The 27,691-nt window shown below is 48.4% G+C and overlaps 7 protein-coding genes across 7 annotated transcripts; 5 read left to right on the forward strand and 2 right to left on the reverse strand.

Moving 5' to 3' along the window:
* Positions 1-201: 201 nt before the first annotated feature.
* Positions 202-3,291, forward strand: N7446_012597 (uncharacterized protein; the record flags this gene model as incomplete). Its single annotated transcript, XM_058521339.1, has 9 exons — positions 202-276; positions 368-468; positions 523-746; positions 804-1,298; positions 1,351-1,543; positions 1,596-1,745; positions 1,801-2,288; positions 2,358-2,567; positions 2,621-3,291. The coding sequence occupies 9 exons, from the start codon at positions 202-204 to the stop codon at positions 2,773-2,775; spliced, it is 2,091 nt and encodes a 696-aa protein (XP_058366705.1). The 3' UTR covers positions 2,776-3,291.
* A 1,076-nt stretch (positions 3,292-4,367) lies between these two features.
* N7446_012598 (aldehyde dehydrogenase) lies at positions 4,368-6,610 on the reverse strand. The gene is made up of 5 exons (XM_058521340.1): positions 5,889-6,610; positions 5,422-5,815; positions 4,920-5,362; positions 4,652-4,850; positions 4,368-4,623 (listed from the first exon to the last, which is right to left on the reverse strand). Exons 1-4 carry the CDS (start codon positions 6,338-6,340, stop codon positions 4,706-4,708), a joined length of 1,434 nt encoding a protein of 477 aa, XP_058366706.1. The 5' UTR covers positions 6,341-6,610; the 3' UTR covers positions 4,368-4,623; positions 4,652-4,705.
* A 5,745-nt stretch (positions 6,611-12,355) lies between these two features.
* Positions 12,356-13,139, forward strand: N7446_012599 (uncharacterized protein; the record flags this gene model as incomplete). Its single annotated transcript, XM_058521341.1, has 2 exons — positions 12,356-12,500; positions 12,566-13,139. Exons 1-2 carry the CDS (start codon positions 12,373-12,375, stop codon positions 13,137-13,139), a joined length of 702 nt encoding a protein of 233 aa, XP_058366707.1. The 5' UTR covers positions 12,356-12,372.
* Positions 13,140-14,400: 1,261 nt separating this feature from the next.
* Positions 14,401-16,147, forward strand: N7446_012600 (carotenoid oxygenase family protein; the record flags this gene model as incomplete). The annotated part of the gene is made up of 5 exons (XM_058521342.1): positions 14,401-14,586; positions 14,651-14,774; positions 14,859-15,235; positions 15,304-15,441; positions 15,503-16,147. 5 exons carry the CDS (start codon positions 14,401-14,403, stop codon positions 16,145-16,147), a joined length of 1,470 nt encoding a protein of 489 aa, XP_058366708.1.
* A 1,752-nt stretch (positions 16,148-17,899) lies between these two features.
* On the reverse strand, positions 17,900-19,281 carry N7446_012601 (uncharacterized protein; the record flags this gene model as incomplete). The annotated part of the gene is made up of 5 exons (XM_058521343.1): positions 17,900-18,337; positions 18,398-18,606; positions 18,663-18,802; positions 18,865-19,091; positions 19,147-19,281. 5 exons carry the CDS (start codon positions 19,279-19,281, stop codon positions 17,900-17,902), a joined length of 1,149 nt encoding a protein of 382 aa, XP_058366709.1.
* A 1,354-nt stretch (positions 19,282-20,635) lies between these two features.
* On the forward strand, positions 20,636-22,566 carry N7446_012602 (GMC family oxidoreductase; the record flags this gene model as incomplete). The annotated part of the gene is given in 3 exon segments (XM_058521344.1): positions 20,636-20,666; positions 20,825-21,582; positions 21,595-22,566. 3 exon segments carry the CDS (start codon positions 20,636-20,638, stop codon positions 22,564-22,566), a joined length of 1,761 nt encoding a protein of 586 aa, XP_058366710.1.
* Positions 22,567-23,669: 1,103 nt separating this feature from the next.
* On the forward strand, positions 23,670-26,875 carry N7446_012603 (GAG-pre-integrase domain-containing protein; the record flags this gene model as incomplete). The annotated part of the gene is made up of 2 exons (XM_058521345.1): positions 23,670-24,317; positions 24,398-26,875. 2 exons carry the CDS (start codon positions 23,670-23,672, stop codon positions 26,873-26,875), a joined length of 3,126 nt encoding a protein of 1,041 aa, XP_058366711.1.
* Between the last annotated feature and the right edge of the window lie 816 nt (positions 26,876-27,691).

The raw sequence follows: 27,691 nt of genomic DNA on the forward strand, positions 1-27,691 counted from the left end.
TCAGGCAGAGGGGGTGCTGAATATTCCTCGGGCGCACTAGTAACATTTCGACCCTCTTTTGTTGACACTAAACACTGGGTCCAGACTTTCCCTGCCCAGCGCCTCCCCCGACTTCCCCCCGACTTCACTCTTCCCTCCATTACTTCCAACCCCACTAGCGCAGCAGCAACAGCAAGGCACAAGTAGTACCAGCCCTCCTGTATGGAGCCGCCGTCCAATAAGCCTACCCTGCAAGGGCCATCGGGCAAACGTCGCCGCGTAGCCTTGGCTTGTGAAGTATGTCGCACGCGAAAGTCTAAGGTAGACAGGCACCCTTTGACCGTCACGCAGCAAAAATGAGACCTCCCACTGATCTCTGCGTCCCTAGTGTGATGGCGTCCGGCCCCAGTGTGGCATGTGCAGAGACTTGGAATTTGAATGTATCTACATGCCACCAGTCACTGCCACTAACGTGATCGTCCAGAAACAGTGAGTCACGACGTATCCAGTTCTTGTTGCTTCCGTGTGCTTATCAGTCCTTAGCTACCTCCAAGATATGGAGTCACGGGTGAAGTCGCTTGAGGTCAGCCTCACCAACATTCGATCGGACCTGTCTGGCCTGGCGGAGCACCTCACAAACAGAAGCCCCGTGGGCGAAGGTCCGGAGCCTAGACATGAGCCTCTTGCTGACCTGGCTGGAACCGAGGACCCAATTGACGCTATGGGCGCGGTGACCTTCGCAGATGAGGAGGACTGCGGATATTTTGGTGCAGCAATCCGTCTCCGATCCGTCTAGCCGTTATACTAATGGGAAAGTGGTACAGGCCCGTCATCAAACATCGCGTTCTTGCGGCACCTATCCCGCGCGGTGTCATACACAGGAAGCAACCAAAAAGAAACTCACTCACCTCGGATAAACCAAATTGCCTACGATGGCGGCTTTGTCAGCGCCACCCGGCACCCATCGCCGTTATCAAGCCGCACGCCTACGACTGTGCATCCCGGGCTCGCGACGAATCTAGCCTTGCCGTCCGATACATTACAGCTGATTCGCCGGTATTTCTACCATACGGGATTGCTGTTCCCATACATACACCCCCGGGGCTTCCTCGAGGTGTATCACCAATTCAAGAACAATGTCAGGAAAGTCCGCCGAACCTGGTTAGGCTTGCTGAACATCATGCTGGCCATGGCAAAGGTGACCGCCGTGTCCGGCCACGCGCCTGCGGAAACAAGGATCGAAGAGTCCACCGTCTACTATCGACAGGCGTTGAACCTGTGCCGAGGCGAGATTCTACGAGGGACCACATTGGAAGTTGGTGGGTTGGCGCACCTCTTTTAACCTTAGCGCACCAATTAACCTTCCCTTAGTGCAGTTCCTCCTGCTCATGGGCCAATATCTCCAGGGGACGCAAAAATCCGTCCAGGCGTGGACCGTTCACGGGCTCGCGGTCAAGGCCGCCCTGCAGCTCGGGCTCCATTCGAAGGACGCGTCCCAGGCCTTCTCCCCTCTTGAGCGCGAGATACGAAAGAGAACATGGTTCGGCTGTGTGGTATTGGATCGGTACTCACCCCTTCGTACTTCGCGAGTGTGGCTCCAACTAATCGCTCCGTAGAACTTTGAGCATGACCTTCGGACGACCGCCGGCGATTCCCGACAGTTATGTTCAGCTAGACCTCCCGATCTTAGATAGTACCACCGAGGTCCAACCTTTCGTCGACAATGAGACCATACATCACAGCATCCAGTTCTATAATTGCACCATGTCAGTGGACCCCGCATCTCCCCCGTTAAATTGGCCGCGCACTGACCGTGTACAGAACCCTGTACAAGCAGATGGGTAATATCATTGACCAGATCTATGGTCAAAATTTGGCCTGTGGGCCTGGCCTGTCTGTTAGTGAGACGGTGGGCCGGGTGCTGGCGATCGAGAACCAGCTGTTCTCGTGGAACATGGCGCTTCCGGACAGCTTTCGTCAATTATCGCTGCAGGGCCTTCGCAAGGGAATTGAGCAGTCGCAGGCCCTCGGCCGGCTGTTTCCCCTGAAGTTTCGGGTTATCCTGACCCTGCGATATCTCCACATCCAGATCCTGTTGCATCGGCCTATCCTGGCGAAGTTTCTCGACGCCAGCCACGCGTCTTGTCTGGAGCTCAGCGAAGAGCGGATTCTGAATGACATCGGCTACAGTAGCATGAAAAAGTGCGTCGAATCAGCTATGGGTATTATTGACATGGTCCACGAACTTGTTTCTGGGACTGGGTGGCAGCAAGATCTCCTTGGGGCGTGGTGGTACTCCCTGTACTACAGTAAGTTTGCCCTCCTCCACTTCCGTTGTAGTTTACAGGTGTCTGATCCTCTGTTGTTTGACGGGACAGCCTTCAACGCTGCGCTGGTAATTATCGGTGTGACTTGGGTGCAGCGCACGAGGCAGTCGGCCCGAGATTCCCCAGTGCTCCAGACGCTGGACATCCTGATATATCCTGATCGCGCCGTCGCAACCTTGCATCAATTAGATACGGGCAATCGGATGGTGGACCGCTGCAGGTACTACCTCGAACAGTTGATATCTGTCCTACGTTTACAACGTAAGGCATTCTGGGCACCACGTGGACTCGATTACGCTAATCAGATCGCGCAGCAGAGGATCCGACTGGTACAGACCCCACCCAGCTTGAACCGGCAGCCGTGGGCAGTGCGAACCCAGATTTCAACTTTGCGTCGTTTGGCATTGAATGTGGGGAATTCATGTTGGAGGAATTGTTTACCAACATCACACACGGATCGACTTATTGACGTTGTCAGCCTACGTCCTTATTGACCGCGCCTACAGTCCTCAAGCGTGAGCGGGTAAGGATGGCTCTGGAATAGCATTGTTTCGATCCTTCAAAACGACTACACCTACAATGCAGTTTACTGGTATTACTCTGTCTGTGGTTCAGCATCTCTCCATCCACCCAGCTTCCATGTGGATTCTGGCCTGCAGGTGAGCGAAGTTTTGCCTGTCCCGCAGATGGAGTTTGCTGGATATCATCTCATAATTATTAAACAGCATTAAAATATATCCCCCCATCTCCCCCGTGGTCGAGTTCCTTCCACGGGATAAAGACCGGCTCTTGGACAAGATGGGGTTTACCGGGAAATAAGACCTCAATTTGCCTTGTAGCGTTGTACAAGGGAAACCGCACAACACTCCCCCTGTTTGACACAGCCCATTTCAGATCGGTACCCAGCTGCGAGCCCGTCGGACCGAAGTAGCAGTGGCGATAGGGAGGGTGGTGAACCGGCAGTCGATCGGGTAGAACTGAAATGTTGCGCTATTTGGATAGAAGTGCGATGTTGAGCGCAAGGGAAAGGTTGTTCGAGTAGCGCTACATGATGAGTACATTGCTCATCCGCCCGTCTTCCTTGCTTCAATCGCTTGCATCGTCTGATTCCAACATTGGCCGCTTCTCCACTTTTATCTGCGTTTAACGGAACGTCATATAGCGTATATGTGGTGAATTGTCACTCGTCGGCTGTCTAGATAGGTCCAATCCACTATCTTAATTGAGCCATGAGAAATTGGGCTGACCACAAGATTCTAGGTAGGAATTTGGTATTGTACCAAATAGAAGCTTTCATTCAAATTGAATATGGCGTTCGAGGGCAAGCAGCGCTCCTCACCCAGTGGCAGGAACCTCGTTATTTCACATCTGCCTTCCCTATATTGTTTCCCATGGGCCATGGCCGGGGGCTTAGTTGAAGGGGGTAACATAGTGAGATTATTTGTGAGGCGTAATAGACTCATCAGGGAACCTGCCACCCTATTGGCTACAGGGAGTTAATCGAAGTGGATAGAACAAAGCAAAATTCTTGCCACACCTTAATCAAGTGTGCCGGTCTTGGGCATTTGTGGATCATTTGAGGCAGAGTTGCCTGTAACCAAGGTATTAAAATAAAGCACGCTTGATGTCAAGGTTTGCATTGTAAGTATCTTCTACACTCGTACACGCCCAGGGGGATTTAGTATACAAGCAGTTATCAGTGCTCTACTGTCTGGCTGGCCTTGGTCACGAATATTACTGTGCTCTGGTTTCAAATGGCTATTCTGGGCGTGATGAAAGTGAGTGGACCACCTCGGGTCACACAACCAAAATCACTACAGACTTTATTGGGCATGGCTCGGGCTCAGCTGGTCTTCACTCCTCGGGTGATTGTATTCAAGGTACTATCGCCGATGGTCTCAGTGATGTTAAGTGTCGATCTGGGGAATAGGGATTGCAGTGGATTCCTGAAATTGTGGGCCTGGTGAACACGTATATTAATTCGAGAGGTATTCGGATTTTTCGCCTCATTTTTCTTTATTTACTAGACTTCTTTCCCTTTAATTATAGATATAACTTTACTCCTCTGTGGAAACATACACTGGGCACTAAGGAAGAGGTGCCGAGGATACGAATCACAAATAGCGAATGCGATACGGACCCACTCTGGGAGTACGAGACGCGGCACATAACACAGGACGGGGCCACTAAATTCGTCGAGATTTTCACAGCAACTCCCGGGTATGCCGCCTGCTTCTCTAGCTACAGGGGGCCAGGCGAGACGAGGCTCCGCTATCGGTGTATGCGGCTCAGCTCAACCCCCCAAGTGTGAGAAGTCCTTGGAAGACCACACCCCCCTCCCCCTCCCGGCCCCCCAATTCTTTCTGGGGGCCAAATCCGGGCATTTCCATGGTCTGGACCTATTCGTGCCAAGTCACAGACTTGCTTTGCAGGAACTCTTCGTAGCCTACGGCTCCTCCGAAGCGACCGAAGCCGCTGCTCTTCCATCCACCGTGGGGCAGGACAGACTCGTCGTGCACAGTCACTGAGTTGATGTGGACGGCACTAAGAAAACATAGTTAGCACTTATTCAAGCGGCTCCGAAATACGGTATGATGTGATGAATTCACTCACCCCGAGTCAATCTCCTTCGCCACCCGTAATCCGCGGAACAGGTTCTGGGTGTATACCGCTGCGGTGAGGCCGTATTCTGTGTCATTAGCAAGCGCGATAGCGTCCTTTTCTGTGTCCACCACCATGAGCGACACGGTCGGTCCGAACGACTCGGCCGCGTAGATATCCATCTCCTTGGTCACATTGTTGACAATGATCGGGCGCATGGCCGTGTGGACTGACTCGTTGGCGTTGACTTCACCGAACAGCAGGGTCGCACCGCGGGACACGGCGTCGCCTACGAGCTTCTTGTTCTTGACCACAGCGGCGGAGTTGACCAGCACCAGGGCGGGCACGTCCTTGCCGAACAGCTTGTCAGCTGTCGCAGCAAGCTTCTGGCGGAATTCGTCGGCGATCGAGCGCAGCACGACAATGCGCTCAGTCGACATGCAGATTTGTCCGGACTGTATAGGTTAGTTACTTTGTCCATGGCCACTGATGTCATGGGTGCTACGGTACATACATGCATGAAGGAGCCAATGGCGCAGTTCATGGCGGCCTTGTCCAGGTCCGCGTCGTCCAAGACAATAGCAGACGCCTTACCGCCCAGTTCGAGCAGCACAGGCTTGATGTACTTACCAGCAGTGGAAGCAATGATCGAGCCGACGTTAGTGCTACCGGTGAAGTTGACCTTGCGGACGGCAGGGTGTCCGATCAACGCGTTGGTGACAGCGGCGGCGTCAGAGGCCCGATGGAAGATGACATTCAGACATCCAGCGGGAAGACCAGCTTGCCGGAAGACGTCGCCAATAGCCCAGAAGCACTTGGGCGAGAGCTCGGAACCTTTGAGAACAACCGTGTTACCAGCGCCGAGAGGCTGCGCAACGGCACGGACACCAAGGATGAAAGGTGCATTCCTGTGCAACCAAAAAGCTTCTGAGTCAGCTGTTCCGAGGGTCATCTGAGTACTATATCAACTTGGACACTCACCAAGGCGCAATTGACAGGATCACACCGTATGGCTCCTTGTACACGATAGCACCCTCACCATCGCGGTTGATATTAGGCACAATACCCTGGACGGAGGAGATTCGGCCAGCAAAGTCCCGGATGAATTCCACACCTAGACCGAAGGTGAACTCAGTGAAGGGGCGAGCGGCACCGGTCTCTTCGCACTGGTACTGGATGAATTCCTGTTTGCGCGACTCCATGATACTAGCCGCCTTGAGCAGGATCTCGCGGCGCTCATTGTACTTGGTCTTCTTCCATGCGGGGAAGGCAGCCTGGGCGTTGTCGACTGCGCGCTTGGCCTCCTCGACGGAGACCCCAGCACAGTAGCCGTTCAGCTTGCCCGTCGCAGGGGCGTGGACCTCGAACTTGATATCGGTCTCAACAGACTCATTATTAATGATGAGCGGGGTGAGCGCCTTTTCGTTCGTCATGGTGTAAGGGAGAGGGAGAAAATATTAACAGAAAATATTGAAAGTTGGACGGAAACGGATTGAGTCCAATGCTTATGTAGGGGTTTAAAAAAGATCAGAGGTCTGATCTTAAGTGGAAAGGAGATGGTGTGGATTGCCAATGAGCGGCATAGAGTTAAGTTCTTATTCTGAAGCTGTTTGTAAACTGTGGTCCCAGGGAGACCTCTGCATCCCAATTTTGTTGCAGACAGTGGGTTATCTCCGGTACATGGCGTTACAGAGATATACATCCCCTACCAAATGTTCCTTCCCACTCCACTTTTTCGGGTCCCCTCTCAAAATATATATATCAGTTACACAGTATATAGCACCACCATTTTATGGTCTATAATAATATAATTAAATTTCAGGGTTGCTTAATAATAGCACTTTCAAAAATTCGCTTAATATTTTGTGTAATACCCCTTAGCCTTCCGCACTGCCTTCAAACGTCTTCCCATGCTCAATATTAGCGTATCTATCTTTGCCTGATCTAATGCCTTCCAAGCTTCCACTAGGCATTTTTTAAAATAATGCCAGTCTGCCTCCGACCTTCCCATGCCAATAAGCTCCGGAAATAATGCAAAAAGCTTCACTTTTAACCAGCGCCATACCGGTTCAATTGGGTTCAAATCGGGTGAGTGCGCGGGCCAGTCTTCGACGTATACTCCGTGAGTTTCAAACCACTCTTGCGTGTCCTTCGCTAGATGAATCCTCGCGTTATCTTGCTGAAATACTAAATTAGGGGTGTAGATTGGCATCAGACCTTTTTCGAGCGTCGAAATATACGACTTCGCAGTATAACCCCTCCCCGACCGCGATTCTTTGTCCCGTTCCATAATTATTAATTCTGTTCGACCTCCTAGCCAGATTCCGGCCCAAACCATTTGTGAAATATCTTTAACGTGAGCCTTAGCATTCACAAGGTCCTTACGAAGGCCCTCCGAGGTTGTACGAAAGCACCATTGTGGTCCAAAGTTCGAGGTTCGTTGCACCGAACACTCGTCCGAGAAGATCCACGATTGGAAGCTTTCGCGTCGCCATTTTCGCGCAAATTTTAGCCTCTTCCTTGCAAGAGGAGGCTTAATTGGTATTTTCTGTTTCGATCGCCGTTTTCCGAGTCCGAATCGCTTCAAAATTCGACGTATAGTGGAGGGTGACGGATGCTGAGCTGTAGCAGCACTTAGCTGTTTATAGGTCCAAAACGGATGCCGACGTGCCTGTAAATAGAGATGAGAGCAAGCGCGCTCACTAATAATAGCGGGACGGCCGCTTTTTTCGCGATTCTCTAGCTTTTCGCCTTCTGAATAGCGTTTTAGCGTATTGTAGATTGTACGCCGAGAGCAGCCAAAGTCATTAGCTAATTGCACTTGCGTAGCGCCATTCTCGTGAGCATAGATAATAGCTGACCTTTGGGACGTAGATAGCTGCGCCGTTTTGCTACTTTTTGGTCCTAATTTCATTACAATCGGAGCAATAGGGGAGGTGTAGGAGTGAAAAAAAAAACTTGGGTTGGTTGTTGGGCCAATATAGTGGGGCGGAGTGGGAAGGAACATTTGACTAGTATCTGTATCTCTGACACGGATATACAGTCAACTCTCGCTTATACCACAGCATACTATCCAAGCCAAATTACGTGGTATAATTGAGTTGTGTTTTGGTGAGAGGATGACATAATATTTGACAAGCTAACGGGAATTGATAGGGACACTCCCACTTTTGTTCCGGACACTCCTAATTATGTAATATCCATGATTAGGTAATTGAAAACGTCATGTGATTGTATTGGAATTACCACAGCAACATCATTCTAAATGTCATACCATAGTATAGTATAAATCCCCAGCCCTCGCCTCCCTCTTTTCTTAGCTCCTCAAATCTCTGCCTCTCGGATTTTTCAGAAATGGAGCCCCCTACTGAGCAAATTTTTGATAGCAGAGATTTATTAATTGCCTCTGTCCGTCAGCATGCTCTCTCGCAAGGTTACGCTGTCACTACTATACGATCAATCACAGATAAGTACATCTATCTTGGTTGTGACCGTGGTGGCACGTATCGTGACCGAGTGAATGCTCCTGATGGAGCGAAACGAAGAACGACAACTACACGGCGGATTGGCTGTCCATTTAAGCTATACGGGAAAATGCTTTTTGATGATAAGTGGGAGTTACAGGTCCAAAACCGGAATCATAATCACACAGCTGATGATAATATGATCGGACATTCAGCTGCCCGTCGGCTCACAGAGGAGCAGCTTCAAAAGGTCCTACATCTATCGGAAATTGGATCTAACCCTCGTGGCATCCTAGCTCTAATCAAACGAGAGCATCCTAATGCTTTAGTTACCCCTCGAGACATCTACAATGCGCGAAGTGCTTTACGAAGGCAAAAGCTCGGTAATAGTACTCCCCTTGAGTTTCTACTGAAGACTTTGAAGGAAAATCACTGGAAATATGCTATTAAGCAGGATAGCGAAGGACATGTCCTCTTTTTTATGTTTGCACACCCAGAGTCAATCAAGTATGCTAACCTATACAACAGGGTATTCGTCCTAGACTGCACCTATAAGACAAACCGATATCGTATGCCTCTATTGCATATTATTGGTGTCTCGCCATCAAATTCAACCTTTAGCGTTGCATTTTGCTTTATGCAGAATGAACAGGAAGAGAGCTATATTTGGGCTTTAAAGACTTTTTTCTCATTTCTCGACCCCCTCTCTTTCTATCCAGTTCTTTGTACAGATAGAGACCTTGCATTATTAGGTGCTGTCAAGGTCGTCTGTCCAGATTATCCCCATCTTCTTTGCATCTGGCATATTAACAAGAACGTAACGTCTAATACGAAGCAGCATTTTACGACGAACGCCGAATATCAAACATTTCAAAAATCATGGAATCAGCTAATTTATTCTACTACAGAGAACGACTACAATTCGAGGCTATCAGAGTTCGAGAAGCGATATCAGACCTCCCCTTCTCTTCGATATGTTAAGGAGACATGGCTAATTCATAAAGAAAAATTCATAGTTGCATGGACACAACAATGCCTACACCTCGGTAATTCTGCGACCTCTCGAGTTGAAGGCTCACATGCCTTTTTAAAAAAGCACATCGGTGCTTCGACAGGGGATATGTTGATCGTATTTGAAAGGATTTCACAGGCTTTACAAACCCAGCATGCTACGCTTGAATATGATTTTAGACGAGATCAGATTGAGAGGCCAGTAGTAACCTTACATCAACTTTATACTAATATTGTGATCAGGACCTCCCGCTATTCGATACGACTGATTGGCGAGCAAGTTACAAAGGCTAGAAGAGCTACAAATCTTGCTCCTTTACCCCCTTGTACTAATACGTTCACAAGGACAATGGGTCTTCCTTGTGCCCATCGGATTACTAGTTTATTGGAGAGCAATAAAGCTATCCCATTGACAGATATCCACCCATTCTGGCGAACTGGGCTTTCTGAAATGGAATCAGAATACCTTCCTCTCTTAGAGCCTTTGATTCCTTTTCCAAAGCCTAAAAAGCGGAAGTGGGATCAATTGGAGCAGAAAGACGACAGCGAGACTATGAATAAACGGAAGAGGGCACCCTTTAAATGCACTGCATGTGATAAAGTTGGGCATACACGAAGGTCATGTAAATAATACGGAGAATGAATACCAATACAATCACATGACGTTTTCAATTACCTAATCATGGATATTACATAATTAGGAGTTTCCGGAACAAAAGTGGGAGTGTCCCTATCAATTCCCCAAGCTAACTCTAAGCCCTAATACCTATTTAGTCTTCCATCCCATCATCTGATCCAAAGTCACCTGACGTTTCTCATCAATCTGAATCCTGCCAAAGTCGCTGATTAAGCTCTCAATTTGTCTAATATGGTCCGAGGTACCCTTTTCTTTGCTACAAACCCATAGTAGGATATCCTGGAGGCTGTCCAATATAGCAGAATTAGACAGAAGCTCAGGTGGGGGCCCATCAATGTCAATATCCTGAATTTCTGAGGTTGTTGGGGCAATATATATATCTTGCTCATTGGTCTCATCTCGCCCTTCAGTCCCATCTTCTAACATGTCTTCGTCCGAAGGGTTCAAAAACTCGTCAAATGGCACAATATCTTTATCACCAAGCTTATCAATTGCTTGATTATATAGACTTTCAATCTCATCACTCAATCCGGGCTCGGAAAATAGTGCAGACTCAGGTGCGGACTCGGGCGCGGACTCAGGCATAGGTATAGACTTTGGACTAATCAAAGTACTTTGTTTAAAGCAATTGATAATCGTTTGGTCTGATACACTTGTTCTCCAAACTTGCGTTACCCAGGTAACAGTATAATAAATGCTCATTCTTTGTTTTGGGTCTATCCCACGATCAAGAAAAGCAATCATATAGCGCATCCATTTCTTCCGATAATGGTGCTTCAAGTTTTGGATAATACCTTGGTCCAAGGGTTGATAAATTGAAGTTGCGTTTGCTGGCAAAAAAACAACCGTAATCCGGGGTGGTGGTGGCGCTCGCTGGAGTCCAATAACATGTGGTGAAGCATTGTCTAAAAGGAGCAAAGCTTTCTTATCTAAGGGAATACGCCCATAGAAAGATCGCAACCAGTCCTCCATAATGTCATGACGCATCCATGCTGCCTTGTTGTGACGCCAAACACATCCCAGAGCTCGGAAATTAACCCCCCGGAGTGCGCGAGGGGTTTTTGCTGTGCCAATCAACCATAAAGGGACTCGATCGGAACCATCCGCATTTGATGCAACAACAATAGTGATTCGTGTTTTATCAAGCTTTTTGCCAGCAATTTTTCCCTTTGAAAGACCACCATTTGGCATACGTCGCCAAAATAGGCCAGTTTCATCCATATTGTAGATTTCGGACGGTTTGAATTGATTGCAAATCGATTTGGTGCTTTTGATCTGATCATGTACCGAGGATGGGACTGAGGCAGCTTCTCCGTGGAAAGTATGATATTGAAGAGAGTGGCGTTGTTTGAAGCGAGTTAACCAACCCTCAGAGAATTGAGGTTTGGTCCGATCTTTGTATTCCGGTATTTGTCTCCAAAGCTCAGCTGCTTTAGTTTGGATCAAAGGGCCATTTATTGGTATTCCATTGCCAATATGGTTATCTGCCCAGTCATATAGCTTTTGGTCCAATAATGGCCAATGAGAGGATGAAGATCGTTTGTTTGCCCCTGCAGGGCCCGTATCAAGATAATTGTATTTGGATGAAAGGATCCTTGATATGGTTGACCGGTCAATCACTTGTTTGAATTGGTCCTCAAACCACTTAGCACATGCAGTCTGCGTGGGCTTTGGGCTAGTATTAGACCAAAATGCCCGTAGTGCCTGTTTCTGCGCGTCTGATATACCCAATTTGGTACGCTTTGGTCCCATTCTGACGCGCTTGGGTGGGGTCGGGAGGGTAGGAGAGCTTGTAGATTGAGGCATTCTGATTGGTTGATTGCGCTGACTAAGCAGATTTGAGAGGAAGAAAGTGTGGTAAAACAAAATGTGTTATATTCTGTCAATTTATATGGAAAAAACTGGAATGAAGGGGCCATCCAAGCAAGGGATGTGTTATTATCAAGAATGTGCAATATCCCACCGTGGTATAAGCGAGAGTTGACTGTACAACAAACGATGCCGTTATTGCCAGGAGTTGTGTGGGGGAAACACCGGATCGGAAGGAGGCCGGAACTTCTAAAACCCTTCCGCGTCAGGTCTAGGGGTAACAAAAACTATTGGAATATAAGGCTAGTACAGATCAGAAACTAAGCTGCATCATCGGAAATAATTCCCCTGAGCTACCATCTATTCCGCTGTTCCACTTCTCACGCTTTGGTTTGTCGGAGCGGCTTACCGCCCGCCATGGGAATACATCGGCAATGGCAACAACCGTGTTCCCGGATATCCCGAAGCTGGTATATATTCGTCTTTCCATCCGGGGGCGCTAAAGCATCCTCTGCCACTTCCGCGCGAGATCTTAGATTACACCATGCTTAATCTACACACTCTTCCTCCGGGCACCTGGCCCGCGCAGGCTATTCGCAACAATGGTTCTGACAGTCTCGTTTTAGAGCGCGCAAAGCTGCGTGAGCTTGCGGAGGGCTGGCCCTGCTACCGGTAAGCTGCGATTCAAGGAATCAAGATCCCAAATATCTTCGCCTCCAGTTCTTAATCCGCCATAGTGATGCTTGTGAGTGGGAGAACTTCGAGTCAATCTTTCACGAGGATGCCCATGTATACACCACCTGGTCCGGTCGAGTCTCCTATAAGGATTTCATTGCCGCTTCCAAGGCCGGCATGGACAAGGGGGCCTTTATCATGCACCGCTGCCAAGGGGTGACCACGGACATCACTCCCGATGCCGCTCGAGCCGTCACCAAAATGAAGGCGACAATCACTCAGCGCTTCACGATCGACGGATGCGAAGTTGACGCCGAGGCCGACTGCCGATTCTGTTTCTTCTTCGAGAAGGTGAACGGCCGCTGGGGTGCCAGATTCGTGCGTCACTGGTACGAAAAGGACAAGCTGTTACCTGTAAACCCCAACAAGATTCCTCGAATCAATGAGGAGAAGCTCAACTCGTATCCTGAGGGATACAAGTGCCTTGCCTACTGTCAGGAGCTCACTATGGGTGTTTCTGTACTAAAAGATATGCCTGGGCACAGAAGGCATGTTGGCACTGTTTGTGGAGAGAAGCATGATCTACTTTATTGGTTTTCTAAGGACTGGTTGGATGGAAAGGCTACCGATGTATAAGTGAGTCAGAAATCAAAGGTTTTACTTTAGTAATGCGCCACAATTAGAATGCGGTAGCCTATTAGCTACACTGGCCACAGGGAGCCGCGTCTTGGTGAGAAGATCGCTATGGCTGGCTATCTCCGAGTGACTGGGTTCCGTATAAATAGGAGTAAGTTTGCTCAAGAAAGAAGCCCGATGCACAGATTTTTGGATGTCTCCATTGATAATGAGCGAAACGGTGGGTCCTGAGACGTATGTAGGAAACTCCTGTCCCCTTGGTTAGGAACTGACATTCAAGGCTCCACACATCTCTACCTTCCGGAGTAGTGTTCGAACGCTTGCCAACCTTCACGATTGGAGATAACTGGCGCGGGGAGGAAATTTCATCCAAGAACTCCATGTAATGCTGAGTTCCGCCCGGATATCGTTCAACGCTAGTCTGTGACGGGATAGGCCTCCTTTTAACGTGATACGAAAAAGGGCCGGGCCCAGAAAAATCCAGTCAGTGTAGGAATCGGATATATCATAATATCGCAGATAAGTACGCTGACGTTCCAAAAGAAGTTTAGTTTTGACCGCCAAACTCAAAAGGGCTTAATGTATGCTTAAATAAGCACTTTGGCCTCGAAAATTATCGGATTCACCAGATTGTAACTCCATGGCTATTCCATCTAAGAAAACATGGACAGCGTAATCGCAAGCCAGGGCATTGTCCCATGAATCCAATGCAACGTCTATGTCGACGTCGACTGGGATTTCAATTACTTTTATGTAAGCCTAAATCCACACTATGACTGGGGCGTTGATGTTGAACCTAATAACTACATAGCACAGACTAAGTTTTTCTGTTGGAAAGTAGTGCTATTTCATGATTCCAAACATTGACTCGGCTTAACTTCTTCTGTTTTCTCTTTGAAAGAACGAAAAGAATGGAAAGAACGAAAAGAATGAAAAGAACGACTTTGAAAGTAGTTCCTACATACCTATTGTACTACCTGGGCGCGAAGGTAGAACCTTTTTCTCACTTCGTCCGTTTCAGGGCACAAGAACATAGCGGAAACGATCCGTACTTCCCCCGAGGGCCATCACCGCCATCCCGATATCTCCCCGAGGGTATAGCGTGGCTTCGGGGATTCTCCGGGAAGTTTCCGAGTTTCCCGTTCCTCGTGCCTGTGGCCATGCCATGCGCCTAGAGGTGAAAACGAAACGTATATCAACGTCAATCCTCACCAACCTCCTATCGCGCCACTTAAGATCATTGCTCTAAATCAAATCGGAAATGGCATCCCCTGCTCCTCAGCATTTTCCCGACCGCCCTCAATTCTCAGATTTTATGAAGCCATGCCGATTCGAGGGCGAGATTCAAAATCTGGAGGTACATGGAGATCTTCCAAATGACATCGACGGTACTTTCTACCGTGTCATGCCTGATCCTCAGTTGCCTCCTTTTATCGACAATGATCCCGTATGTATCCACCTAAGTTTACTATTCCACATTCTTCTTGGCGCCCTAACACTCAGGTAATTAGTGGTTCAATGGAGACGGAAATATCAGCGCATTCCGCATCAAGAACGGTTCAGTGACCTTTCAGCAAAAATATGTTCGCACCGAGAAGTTCGTACGCGAGAGAGAAGCTGGCCGCGCGCTCATTGGTACGCATTTCCCAGCCCACGTGGCCTCCATCCCCCCGCTTTAGATATATTATAGAGCTGGCTAAAACAACTGTTTTCAATCAGGAAAATACCGAAACAAGTTTACCGATGCCGTGGGATTCAACGTTAGAAGTACTGCCAATACCAATATTGTCAGCTTCAACGGCCAGCTCTTGGCTCTCAAGGAGGACTCTCCCCCATATGCGATGGATCCAAAGACCCTGGAAACAAAGGGCTTGTATACCTTTGACGGCCAGCTTCCCAGCGTGACCTTCACTGCCCATCCCAAGACCGATTCAATGACTGGAGAATTGGTCTGTTTCGGTTACGAAGCAAAGGGAGACGGCAGCCCCGACATTTGCTATTATACCATTGGTCCTGACGGTAAGTTCACCCAGACGGTTTGGCTAGTGGCTCCCGTTTGTGGAATGATCCATGACTGCGCGGTGACAGAGAACTGGGTGAGTGTTGCTCTTTGATACCCATTTGTGGCACGATGTCGGCATCTAACCATGATCCTCTGTGTCAGGTTCTTTTCCCTGTGATTCCCCAGTTAAGTGATCTTGAACGATTGAAGCAGGGTGGAGAACACTGGCAATGGAGCCCTGAGACCCCCTTATATATCGGCGTGATCCCCAGGTACGGAGCTAAGCCTTCGGATGTGAAGGTAAGCGGATTTCTATACCCAGTGTTGTATGTTTTACTATGTCCTCACACGCCATTCGCAGTGGTTCACATATAAGAATTCGTTCCCCAGCCATACTGCCAATGCCTATGAGCAAGATGACGGGAAGATTGTCTTCGATCTCGGACTCAGTGACAAGAATGTCTTTTTCTGGTGGGCAGATGCTCAGGGCAATTCGCCCGAGCCTAGCAAGATCCACACTCAGTTAACACGCTTTACTGTGGATCCTAAGGCGGAGGAAGAAAACCTCCCAGAGCCGGAGGTTTTGCACGATGGAAATTCGGAATTTTATCGCATTGATGATCGTTTTTTTGGAAGAAAATATAGCCACTGCTACTTTGATCTCATGGACCCCAGCTTGGGAACGGACTTTGCAGCTATCGGCCCGGTCATGGGCGGTGGATATCCTCCTTATAACTCGCTGGCACATCATGACGAAAGCACGGGCAAAACGGAAATTTACTTCCCCGGAAGCACGCATCTCGTGCAAGAACCCATTTTCATTCCTCGTGCGTGCTCTACGGAGGAAGGTGATGGATATTTGATGGCACTGGTAAACAACTATCGCAACATGTCCAGTGAGCTGCATCTTCTCGATTGTCGCGATTTCACCAAGGCCCGGGCTATTATCATGCTTCCTTTGAGACTTAGACCTGGTCTGCACGGGAACTGGGTTGACAACAACTAGCGAGTTAGCGATTCCAATATTCCTGCTATTTTTTTTCGTAAGAAATATCAACTGTTGAATGAGAGGCCTAATCATAGATTTTCTGTAATGTTTCCTTAGCGTCATCTTAGGTGCCACATGTGAGATGTGGAAGTATCCGCAGCCCTGTTCTCTGAGGAACACTGACTGACTTACGGATGTTGTGTCGCCATTACCTTACGAACACTGCATGAGACCGGATCTAACTTACATTAACTTCGCACCTCCCATCTTCACTTTATTCGCTTCCATCGTTTGATCTACCAACTAGAGTCGTAAAACTGTCAATATTGTTCAAAGATCTTATGTCCGCCCAATTAACACCGCCTTTAAATGGCGTAGGTTACCTCAAAGAGGCAAATAATGATCGCAGAGCAACAGGATAGTTAATCTCGCCCATGCAATATCCAAACCAGTATAGGCAAAATATAAGACCACCTAACTTTGTGGCTACACATTCATTGAGTTGCTCGAGCTTTAAGCTGTTTAATCCAAACCTGTTTAAGTCAAACTCGAACCTGTTCAAAATGGCCATTCTATAAGTAGTCAAAACTTTATCTTCTGTTTGACCATATTATTTACTGTCGGGACATATCCTCCCGTCAGAATAAGCAAAGACACTTTGTACGTAATTTTGCTAAGCTGCGGCTCCCGCCGTATGGATTCAGGGGCATTGGACCACGACCTGATATACACATCTATCTACATGAATCAATCAACTTTCGCTTTAGAAGCATGAACACTGTTCACTTAACTGTTTACACGGTACCTAGCTGGTGATACCAACATTTACACTTATTGTCGGGACATAACGTCCCGTTCTTGGTGTACGCATTCTTGCGCGGAGCTGCGGCTCCGGTGTTGTGACCGCCGAGTGTCCATCCGTGCATGGGATTAAGGGGTATCTTGGAACCTGAGATGACCTGGAACGAACACATCTATCTACATGAATCAATTGACTTTTGCTTTGGAAGCATAACCACTGTCCACTTAACTGTGTACACAGTACCTAGCTGGTGATACCAACAGTGATAAATGTCAAAAATAAACAATCATATGACCGTATCTGTTCATCGCATTCTTGCAATAGCAGGATTCGAGGGGAAAAATAAAGATAAAAATAAAAAGATATTGTTGGTATCACCAGCTAGGTACCGTGTACACAGTAAAGTGAACATTGTCCATGCTCCTAAAGCGAAAGTTGATTGATTCATGTAGATAGATGTGTCTTCCAGGTCGTGGTCCAATGCCCCTGAATCCATACGGCGGGAGCCGCAGCTTAGCAAGATTACGTACAAAGTGTCTTTGCTTATTCTGACGGGAGGATATGTCCCGACATCATCTAAAGCCATTTAATATAGATCATGATGCCGTGGCTTTGCTCTGCGGTGGCTTTTAGCACAGGAGTAATGCGCTATCATGATCCGATGCGGCTGTACCCCTAATAGAGCCGGGTTAATATAGAGAACATAACTTTAAATACATAAGATATACTTACCTATTTTGACCTAAACCGCAATGTGATGAAATCACCCGCCTACATTCTACTAGAAAAGATCGATATCTGAAATTGGACACGTTAATTATAATATATTTCACAGTCACTTTGTTCCTGAAGACGTATTAAAAATGGAGGCATTACTAGGCTATTAATAAAGGCTTTGAAGATAGATGTCAGACCTTCAAATACGTGATATACCGCACAATAAATCAGCATATTCAACTTCTATGGCTTCACCGGTCTGCCAGTCGACTCCCCCATTCTTTCGGTGATGATGTCGAATGTTTCCCATTGGCTTCATCCCAGCTCCATGGCTCACTCTGCACAACAGTCTCTGAGACTACAGTAATATCCTTTGAAGAAGGCTCAGGCTCAGTAAGAATATGCTCATCACTTCCCCTCGCAGAAATCTGCATATGCGACGGCGCTGCGGTATTGATTTTACTCTTCTTTGTGTCTCGATCACCGCGATTTGTCATAGTCTTCAAGCCTGAGAGTGGGTAAGACTGTCCAGATGGTTTGCCAGAGGAGCTAAAGAGTTGAGAAAGACCAATTTTTTTGAAGCTTTTGCGAAGAAGTGGTTGAATGATGGGCAGATTAGAGACCACGATTGAAACGAATGTCTCGCGACAAGCCCATTTAGAGCCGGCCTCGGCGCCATCGGGGCCCGACTGCATGTGATTTGTCAGAAAGAATGTACTCGTAAAGGTTACCATTATAACGGGACTTACACTCATAATGGTAACGGCTCGAATAATTGACGCTGTGATGACGAATGCAGCACCGGAAAAGAGGGCCATCAGAGGAACTTTGCGTTTCAAGCTGATATTGACTTTCCATAGCAGAGGTAGTGGAATTGAAAGTAGGTAGATGTCAGTGATGATGTTGAGTATCACCACGACGAGAACGTATACTGGGGAGTTTGTTGGTTGGCAAAACTCTGGCGTATTAAGTTAGACGTGAGACTCAAGCCTGTTAAAGACCGGGGTTACTCACTGCCGGGATTTGGGCTAATCTGCCAGAAAGCGTGGAAAGGCTGGCATGATAAAAGAAGAGACAACTGAGTTGCAATCCACGTCACGGCTAGGATACCATAGGCGATTCGTACACGGGTCGGAAGGCTTTGGAGGCCAGTTCTGCAATTTCATCAGCATTTCAATATTTTTTGGAATAAATGGGGGAGGTATGTGGAGCGCACGTTAATCGAGAATAAAAAACAGCCAGGCTGATCTTGACAAGCCAAAGAATTGCGACGTATAGCGACCATCCAATGACTTGGATCTTTGAACCCGCAACTCGATTAGACGCCTCCTTAGAGCTTAGGTCAACACTTTTCCGTTCCTCGTCTGTCATATAGCTGTTGGTCAAGCCCTGATAATTGGCAACAACGAGATATGCTGCTACTGTCTCCAATACAAATACAATCTGTGCGAGTTAATCTTAGCGCATACACAAAACATAGAAAGACGTAAGAGCATACCCCGGCCAAAGGCATGAGATAGTCATCGAGCTGAAAATTGGCAGGTCCGACAAGCTTCCATCGTACAAAGATCCGCACAAGGATTGTGAACAGTGCTAAAGATAGCAATACCCATGCCTCGACATTGCCCGCCATTTCCAAGAGTGTGCGATGGCTAGGAATCCAGATGACGGAAAATGTGAAAGATCAGGACGGGATAAAATAAGCAAGATCGTCGATTTCTCAAGCACGTTGCTCCGCCAAGTCCACTCTAATAGGAGAGACCGCCCGGCCAATTGCTACCCTGGACAGCTGGTGTAAAAGATACGTAGAATTGAGTTCAGGAATGGACCAAGTTAACATCCCCCACTTGTCATCCGCCGATTCGATATCGTCTTAAACACGCCTCATGATTGGCCTCCGGGGAATACTAATCAAGGAAATATCAACGATATGTTAGCTTTGCACAAATTGGAGTGGCAAAGCATGAGATGGTGCCGTGCACGTTTTTGACCATTTTATTATGGGCCAAAATCCCGGGGACTGGAGGTTTCCACGACCATCAACTGATTCGGAAACGGGGTACTTTTCAGTTATTGACCCCCGGAATCCAGAGTGTTCACTCTCCGTTGTCTCAGCCATGCCACCGTAAATCGGCGGCTGAGGTTCGGTGTCTACCACGAAGACAGAAGTTAAATCCCGCCACAAAAGTCAATTCCAGGTAGAACGTACACGCCCCTAATGAATAGGATACCAAAGCTGCTTCGGTTAAACTATTCATGTAATATCAACATGCCTCGTGCATGGGCCCCCGGCCCAAAATGCTTTGAAAAGCTTGTCCGAGCTGACAAACAAAGTTCAGGCAACCATGCGGCGAAGCGCCATGTGGAGAGAAATCCGGCATCTCACGTACCAGTCATAAGCAGGGCGCTTTGATTGGCCAATCCTCGTCACATCCTTATCATACAGACCATGTTTATCTATGTTCATTACCCCGTAGTGTTCGCTGTCAACAGGTATTATCTACAGAGTTCGGAGTACAGAGGTCATTTCAAAAGTTTGCAATTTCCCCTATCTCCACTTGCCATATAGAGCTAGCTACCATGAGACTAAAAAATACTTGGTTCTGATCGGTGATGATGGGCAAAAACAATATTGGTCAACCCAGCAGTGTGTAACTGGATGATTTTTATTTTGACCCCAGTGGAGCTCGTGTTGGCCCGCCAAGCACCACTATAGCGTTATCCAGAGGTGGGGATGTTTTAGCGGAACTGCCAACCTTACTCCACCAAGAGAACTGACCAGCAATTCTGATCCCAGAAGCCCCATTTCAGGGGTTAAAACCGACGACTAGAATTCCTAACGGCCAAACAAAGTCGGCTTCTTTCCGTTAGCCCGTCGGTTCGAGAAAGTTTCAAGTTATATATGCTTTTGTCCCTGGAGTTTGCTGCGAATCCCTCTCTCATTGTTTTTCTTTTCCTTACCCTTGACTCGCATCGCTCCGCTGAACATGTCTTCCTTTGAGTTTATTATTGTCGGAAGTGAGTAATAGCCTTTGGATAAGGTTTCGGTTTATTCCCGCGGGTCCCAAATGGTCTACCATGGTATCCCTAAAGTTAGATCAGAGCTCTCAGGGACCAAACATCGAACTCCCTCCCAAATATTCTAACTCTTGTGTCCCCTAGCTGATATTTGATAGGTGGCCCGGCTGGCAGTGCACTCGCCGCCAAACTTGCCAACTCGGCCGCAAAGCCACGAGTCCTGCTTCTGGAAGCAGGTGAGAACAAGGAAGATCGTAATCTTCGCGTGGACGGAGAGCGATGGATTACTTTCCAAAACCAGTCCATGAACTGGGGCTACAAGACCTCCCCGCAGAAAGATTGCAATAACCGCGAGATTGACTACAGTCGCGGCCAGTGCATGGGCGGATCGAGCGCCATCAACTTTGGTGTGTACAGTGTTGGCGCGCGTGACGATTATCAGGAGTGGGCGCGCATCGTCGGTGATGATTATTACGGGTGGCAGAGTATCCAGAGGAGATTGAAGGATCTGGAAACCTTTCACGGAGAGACCCCGGAGGGTATGGACAAGAAATACGCCAATCCAAAGCCAGAGGATCATGGTAGCAAAGGCCCTTTGCACGTAGGCTTTGCACGCGAGTGGGAAAGAGACTTGCCCGAGCTGTTGGATGTTTTCGAGCAGGCTGGATTTCCCTTGAACCCCGACCATAACTCGGGTAACCCCATCGGAATATCGGTGTCGATTAACTCAGCCTATCAAGGGCTGTGCTCAACGGCAGGGGATCTGATTGTTGGCGGAGAGAAGAATAATCTGACGATCGCTACGGATTCGCCGGTGCAGCGTGTTCTCCTGGAAGGAAACAAGGCTGTCGGCGTGGAAGCGAACGAAAAGAAATGTGAGTCCAACCCATTTGGCCCCACCCTCACACCTATGATCGTATCTAGATAGGCTAATATGACTGCATCCATAGAATTTGCTACAAAGGAGGTTATTCTATCCGCCGGTTCACTCAATGACCCTCGCATCTTGATGCATTCGGGAATCGGCCCCGCCGCCCAACTGAAACAATACAACATCGACGTCGTTCACGATGCCCCCGCCGTCGGCCAAGGACTTCGCGACCATTGCTTCGTCCCGATGGTGAACACTCGCACCGATAACAGTACGGACCGAAAGGCCTTCTATGGTTCCCAGGCCGCCATGGATGCCGCTAAAAAGGAATGGGAAGAACATGGAAGCGGCCCCTGGGCAAAGTTTGCTTGTGAATTGGGTATTGGCTGGTTCAAGCTTACCGAACAGCTCACTTCCACGCCAGAATTTAAGGCTCTCCCGGAAGACGAACAGCGATATCTCCTTCAGGAGACCGTGCCACACTACGAGATTATCACCCATTTCCCTATTCACTGGTTCATCCCGGACTTCCCAGCCGAGGCCTTGAATTACTCTTGCTTGTTGGTTTTCTTGTTCAATGCACAGACCCGTGGAGAAGTCACTCTGCAATCGTCGGACCCCGATGCTCCGCTTCTTTTCAATCCCAAGTTCCTTGCCCACCCCTTCGACCGTCGGCTTGCAATTGAGGCTCTGCGAGACTCTTTCCGCGTTGCCAAACATGAATCTTATACAAAGGACAATGTGGCCGAGCTAGCTATGCCCAAAAGCGAATCGGATGAGGACCTGCTCGAATATTGGCGCCAGAATATCTTGTCAAGTTGGCATATGACAGGAACAGTCAAAATGGGCAAAAAGGGCGACGTTGACGCAGTCGTCGATCCTGATTTCAAGGTAATGGGCATTGAGAATCTGCGGATTGCTGATATGGGTGTTGTGCCGGTGTTGGTCAATGCCCATGTCCAGGCAGTGGCCTATGTCACTGGTGCAACTTGCGCTGGAAAGTTGATCAAGGAATACAACCTGGCTTAGATGCAAATATTTGCGCAGAATGTGGCCAAATATATTGGCTACGACTGGCTGCAGCATATAATGATTAAATCGTGCGCATTGTTAATGGGGGCAACTAGGATCTCGTTCATAAAGAGACTTCCCTGTGTCATCTGCTCTATTTGTAAGCGTTTGTTGAGCCCACAATCTAACAAGGCTTTGCGGAGTTCATTTTAGGAAAAGATGCGCAGTAAGATAACAATGATATATATTTTAGCACATTGGACACCTGCGAATGCAAGACATGTTAAAGACAGATAAGATGAAAATACGGACCCCACACACCACCATGCTTTGGGATAGAAGAGCTGTGGAAGTAAGCTTGTGACACGCTTTTGCCCATAACCAGTGTGCTACTAGGAGCGACATGTAGGGGTCGGCACGAATACATATTCGTAACATTTTGAGATATTCGCATTCGCATTCGTAGATCACAGACCTCTACGAATATTCGTATTCGCAAGGCCTGTTGAGTATCGCAGTGGTCAAAGCTTATGGCAGGACTAGCGATGGACATTTAAATAGACGGGGTTCCCACTTTTGATAGTAACCTCAACAAGAACACTACAACTACCTATCTCAACAGGTTATGAGCCCGGGTGGCTTTACCTTTGGGCACGCAGGCATATCAAGAAAAAAAAATCCTTTCCCTGCCATTACAGCTAAGCTTCTCTATCAGAAACTAACTCCATGAACTTCAGAAACTGACCATATATTCTCAGTAACTTGATGAACAATATGAAGTTCTATTGCTCAGAACCCTCTCAAAGCAATAACCTGGATGAACTTCCATTCACTGAAGACTTACAGACAGCATGCCATCAATGCTACTGTTACACTGTCACACTGGCACGGAGTATCGCAGGGTTGTCCCCATAGCCAGGACATGTCACCGTTTGCAGCAAGCCTCGGGAGTTTCTCCGGCAAATAGCCATTGACAGTATGCCATTATTGCTACGGTTACACTATGAAGCTGGCATGAGGTACCGCAAATGTTACCTACTGCCGGGACATGTCACCATTTGCAGCAAGCTCGGTAACCATCTTCTCAGAGTCACCAGCCACAATGCCATTTCGGAAGAAAAATGCGGAAAACACTACAAAAGAGACACTCTTGGACGGACGAGGAGCTGAACATCCTCTCATACCTCCGATACACTCGCCATTGGCGCTTCAAGAAAATCCAAACATCCTACTTCCCATTACTTTCTCCGAACGCACTCTTGGGAGCCTACTGGCGCCTGTCCACCGAAGACCGCATACGCCGAGCATCGAGGATCACCACCTCAATCATCGCTCCTCGCAACACTGGAGAAAACCTCTCAGGTTCCCCCCAAGCTCAACCCACATGTTCCAGTATCGCACAGGGGACAAGTCGCTATCGCACTCTTGCTCAGTCAGAAAACAACATTGAGACTTTGGCCTTCACCTCACCAAGCCCTGCGGGTGGAGGGGATCCATTCATTTCCGACAACAGCAATTCGAGTCGTTACAAACTCAGGCCAAACAGACCCTCAATCTTCCCTCCAAGGAAGCCGGGATATCTTGTTGACCGACGTCGTTTCCCCCACTTCTTTAGATCGTACAAGTACTCTCTCAATCTACAAGGAGTCCCGGACAGCGACTATACTCCTCCATCTCGGATGCCTACGCCAAGTTCATCAGATCGAAGCGTTTCCATCGTCTCAAGTCTTCCCAGTGCCGCGTCAAGCCTTGAACTCTTTGGCTTGGAGGTGCGCTCGCCTCAGTCATCAAATAGTGAATCGGTTACCTCTGATCGGCCCAACGACATATCTAGCCCTGAATTCTTCAGCTCCGAGGAGCATCCTTTGCCGACATGACTGAAATCACAAAGTTTGAGCAATTCGGAATCAATACGTTCTATAACGGAATCCCAACATTAGATAATGCCAGCGACTGGTTTCGGTGGAATCAGAAGGTCAATGAGTTCATTCGGATATCTGCGGTTGCCGACGATGGAGCGACTCCACCGATAGAAGAGGAAGAAGCACGGCAATGGATTCACCACCAAAATTTCTATTCTGCGATGATCACGGCAAAGCTGACACACAATGCGGCGCAAAGAATCAATGCCTTTGAGATTCCTCGAGTCCAAGTACTGCTTAAGGCAGTCAAGGACAACTTCAAACCAGAAGGCTCAGGCACGTATGTTAACCTCCAACGGCGATACATGGCCCTTACAAGAGACAAGTGTGGGAGCACTCAAGCCCTCGGAGCAGAGATCAGGAAGATCCATGCTGAAAAACTCCTCCTTGACTCTGATTGCGTAACCTCCGAAATTGAGCGAACATTTTTCTTCGTGCATGCACTCGGTCCGGAGTACGAGAGCTTCCGCGATCATATCTTCCGACAAATGGACCTTGTCAATGAAAGAGACGCAAATGGGACCGTCACGAAAGCGGCGCCCACGTTTGACTATATCGAGAATAAGGCAATTGAGGAAGAGCATAGGAAGGGGCAATTGGGTAAACAAGCAATGGAGACGCAAGCACTTCCTGCTCTTGCTCTAGTCCGTGGGCCAGGTGACAAGAAACTCATCCCGTCGTCGGACGGAACTACTTGTCGAATCGAGATCGATAACGTCCCATATTGCTCCTTCTGCCGAAAACCTTATCACGTTGACTCCGAATGTTTCACCAAGAATCCGAAACAGAAACAGAAAGACGGAGATGGACCGAAGCCAAAGCCAGGCAGGATGCATACGGGCACACGCAAACAGTTGAAGAAGCGGCCTTCGACGGATGACGAGGATGATGATGCCGGTGGTCCAAAGGATCCAAAGAAACCAACTTTCATGGCGACGAGAGTCTCCGAGAAAGATGTCAACGAAGCATTTGGAAACGATATCGAGGGCAATTTCGCCCTGTCCGACCATATTCCCATAATGATGGCGATAAAAACCCTCTCTATTCGCGACGCGTGGATCGTGGATAGTGGATGCGCTCAGCACGTCTGCAATAGTGCCTCGAGGTTTGTCCAAATGGCCAAGTACCATGGCCCCTCACTTACAGGCGTTGACACCTCAACGGCTCCCTCAGGAGTGGGAACAGTGAATATCCTTTGCAATGTACGCGGCAGAAAGAAATGGCTTGTGCTTGATAACGTCCTCTATGTTCCATCTGCACACGCCAATCTCATATCGGTGCTCCAGCTTCTCAAACGAGGAGCAAAGGTCGAATTCCCAAGCCGGAGTGCTATCATTCGCAACAAGTCAAACGAAAAGAATCTATATACTGCCAACGAATATCATGGAGTCTACGCACTCGATCTGTGGACAAGTCTGACTTTTCCCTCTTACCATGTTAGCCCGCAAATGTCTCTGTGGCACAATCGACTTGCTCATATGAGTGATGCAAATCTTCGGCGACTCAAAAAGCAGGCTCACGGTGTTCGGGACATGGAGCCACGTCATCCATGCAATTCGTGTCTGCAGGGGCGAATGATCGAAAAACCCCACCGCAGATCAGGAAATAGCAGGAGAGGAGAACACGCAATGGAGCTCCTCCATATTGACGTTGCAGGGCCATTTGACGAGGGCCTTGACGGCAGTCGTTACTGGCTCACCATCGTTGACGATTTCACGGGCTGGATCGAGATTATCCCTATACCACGAAGACAAGAGTTCGTCATAGAATCACTACGGTTCTTCCTCGACCACAATGAGCGCCCCGAACGAAAATGCAGGCGAATACGTCTCGACAGAATATCTGAACATGTGGGAGACGAGATGAAGTTCATGTTGTTCTCGCGCGCAATTCAAGCCGAGGTGACAGGAGTGGATCAACACCAGCAGAACGGGGTCGCTGAAAGAGCCCACAAGACAATTTATGATCGGGTTAGGCCTACCTTAGCACATGCGAGGTTGCCGTCTACATTCTGGCCGGAAATTGCTCGAACCGCAGCGTTCCTCTCCAACCGGTCGCCGTCATCGAAGCTCAACATGACTCCGTACCAAGCGTGGTATGGCGACAAGCCTGACCTATCACGACTCAGAGTGATCGGATCCAAAGGGGAATACTTGATCCCGCCAAAGCAAAGAAAGAAGCTTACGGATCCGCGAACAAGGCCATGCATTTTGCTAGGCTATGAAGGAAATACCAACTACCGTATCCTCCTGGAAGACGGAAGAATCGTTGGGACTCCAAACGCCGAATTTCACGAAGTCCTTACAGCTCCCTCCACACAGACTATAGAAGATGTGGGAGCCAGACAAGAAGGCTTACCTGAGGCAACGGCTGCTGCCGCAGGGGGAGTGAGACGGTGGGACTAATAAATCAACCGTCGGTAGGCATCCGGCAAGCATCCGTGCCTGCTTCGGGGCGCCAATTGTCAATGGCACCATCGGAGCGGGCCCTACCTAAGCCGAGAAACGATATCTCGCACATACTGCCTCGGAGTAACGATAACTCGCAAACCCCAACGTCGTCTCAATCGAGTAACGAAGACTCGCAGCCAGCTGTTGCTGTACAGGGAGACAGGACCTTGTCGTCCATACGGAGTGACGATGCCCTCGGACCCCTATCACCTGCTTATCAGGATTCTGTCCTTGGGATTGACTCACCACCCGGTGGCGACCAGCAACAAGACAACGCTCAACAAGGGCTAAGTTCAGGAGAATGGCAACGATATCCAGAACTCCAACTTGAACTTGACAACCCAGTTCATGAAGTGCAACAAGGAGCACTAGATCATCACCCTGAAATGAAGATTCGTGCTCCACAAGTCACACTAGACACGTCTGATGAGAGCGAAGAAGAGCTTGCACTAATTAATATACCCGAAGAGAACATCATCCCAACACTCTTAACGGTAGCTGCAGAGGAAACAGAACCCTTTGAGCCAAAGAACCTGCATCAAGCGAAGAACGACACAAGCTGGCTCGAATGGAAAAGGGCAATGCTTGAAGAAGTGAACTCACTCAAGCAAAACAAAACGTGGGAGCTTGTTGATCCCCCCAAAGACCGGCGAGTTCTCAGTGGAAAATGGGTCTTCAAACTCAAACGAGGACCTCACGGCGAAGTACTCCGCCATAAGAGCAGATGGGTGGTGAGAGGCTTCACACAAGAAGACGGTATTGACTATGATG

The sequence above is a fragment of the Penicillium canescens genome (genome assembly GCF_028828765.1).
Source record: "Penicillium canescens strain IBT 15451 chromosome Unknown utg000010l_segment0_segment0, whole genome shotgun sequence".
NCBI lineage: Eukaryota > Fungi > Ascomycota > Eurotiomycetes > Eurotiales > Aspergillaceae > Penicillium > Penicillium canescens.

What these genes read in the sequence shown, in the direction of transcription:
- N7446_012598 (XM_058521340.1), bottom strand. Translation starts at nt 6,340, where the DNA reads ATGACGAACGAAAAGGCGCTCACCCCGCTCATCATTAATAATGAGTCT. An exon ending in ATCCTGTCAATTGCGCCTTG is followed by an intron (nt 5,816 to 5,888) that starts GTGAGTGTCCAA and finishes TTGGTTGCACAG; the next exon opens with GAATGCACCTTTCATCCTTG. An exon ending in GCGAAGGAGATTGACTCGGG is followed by an intron (nt 4,851 to 4,919) that starts GTGAGTGAATTC and finishes ATGTTTTCTTAG; the next exon opens with TGCCGTCCACATCAACTCAG.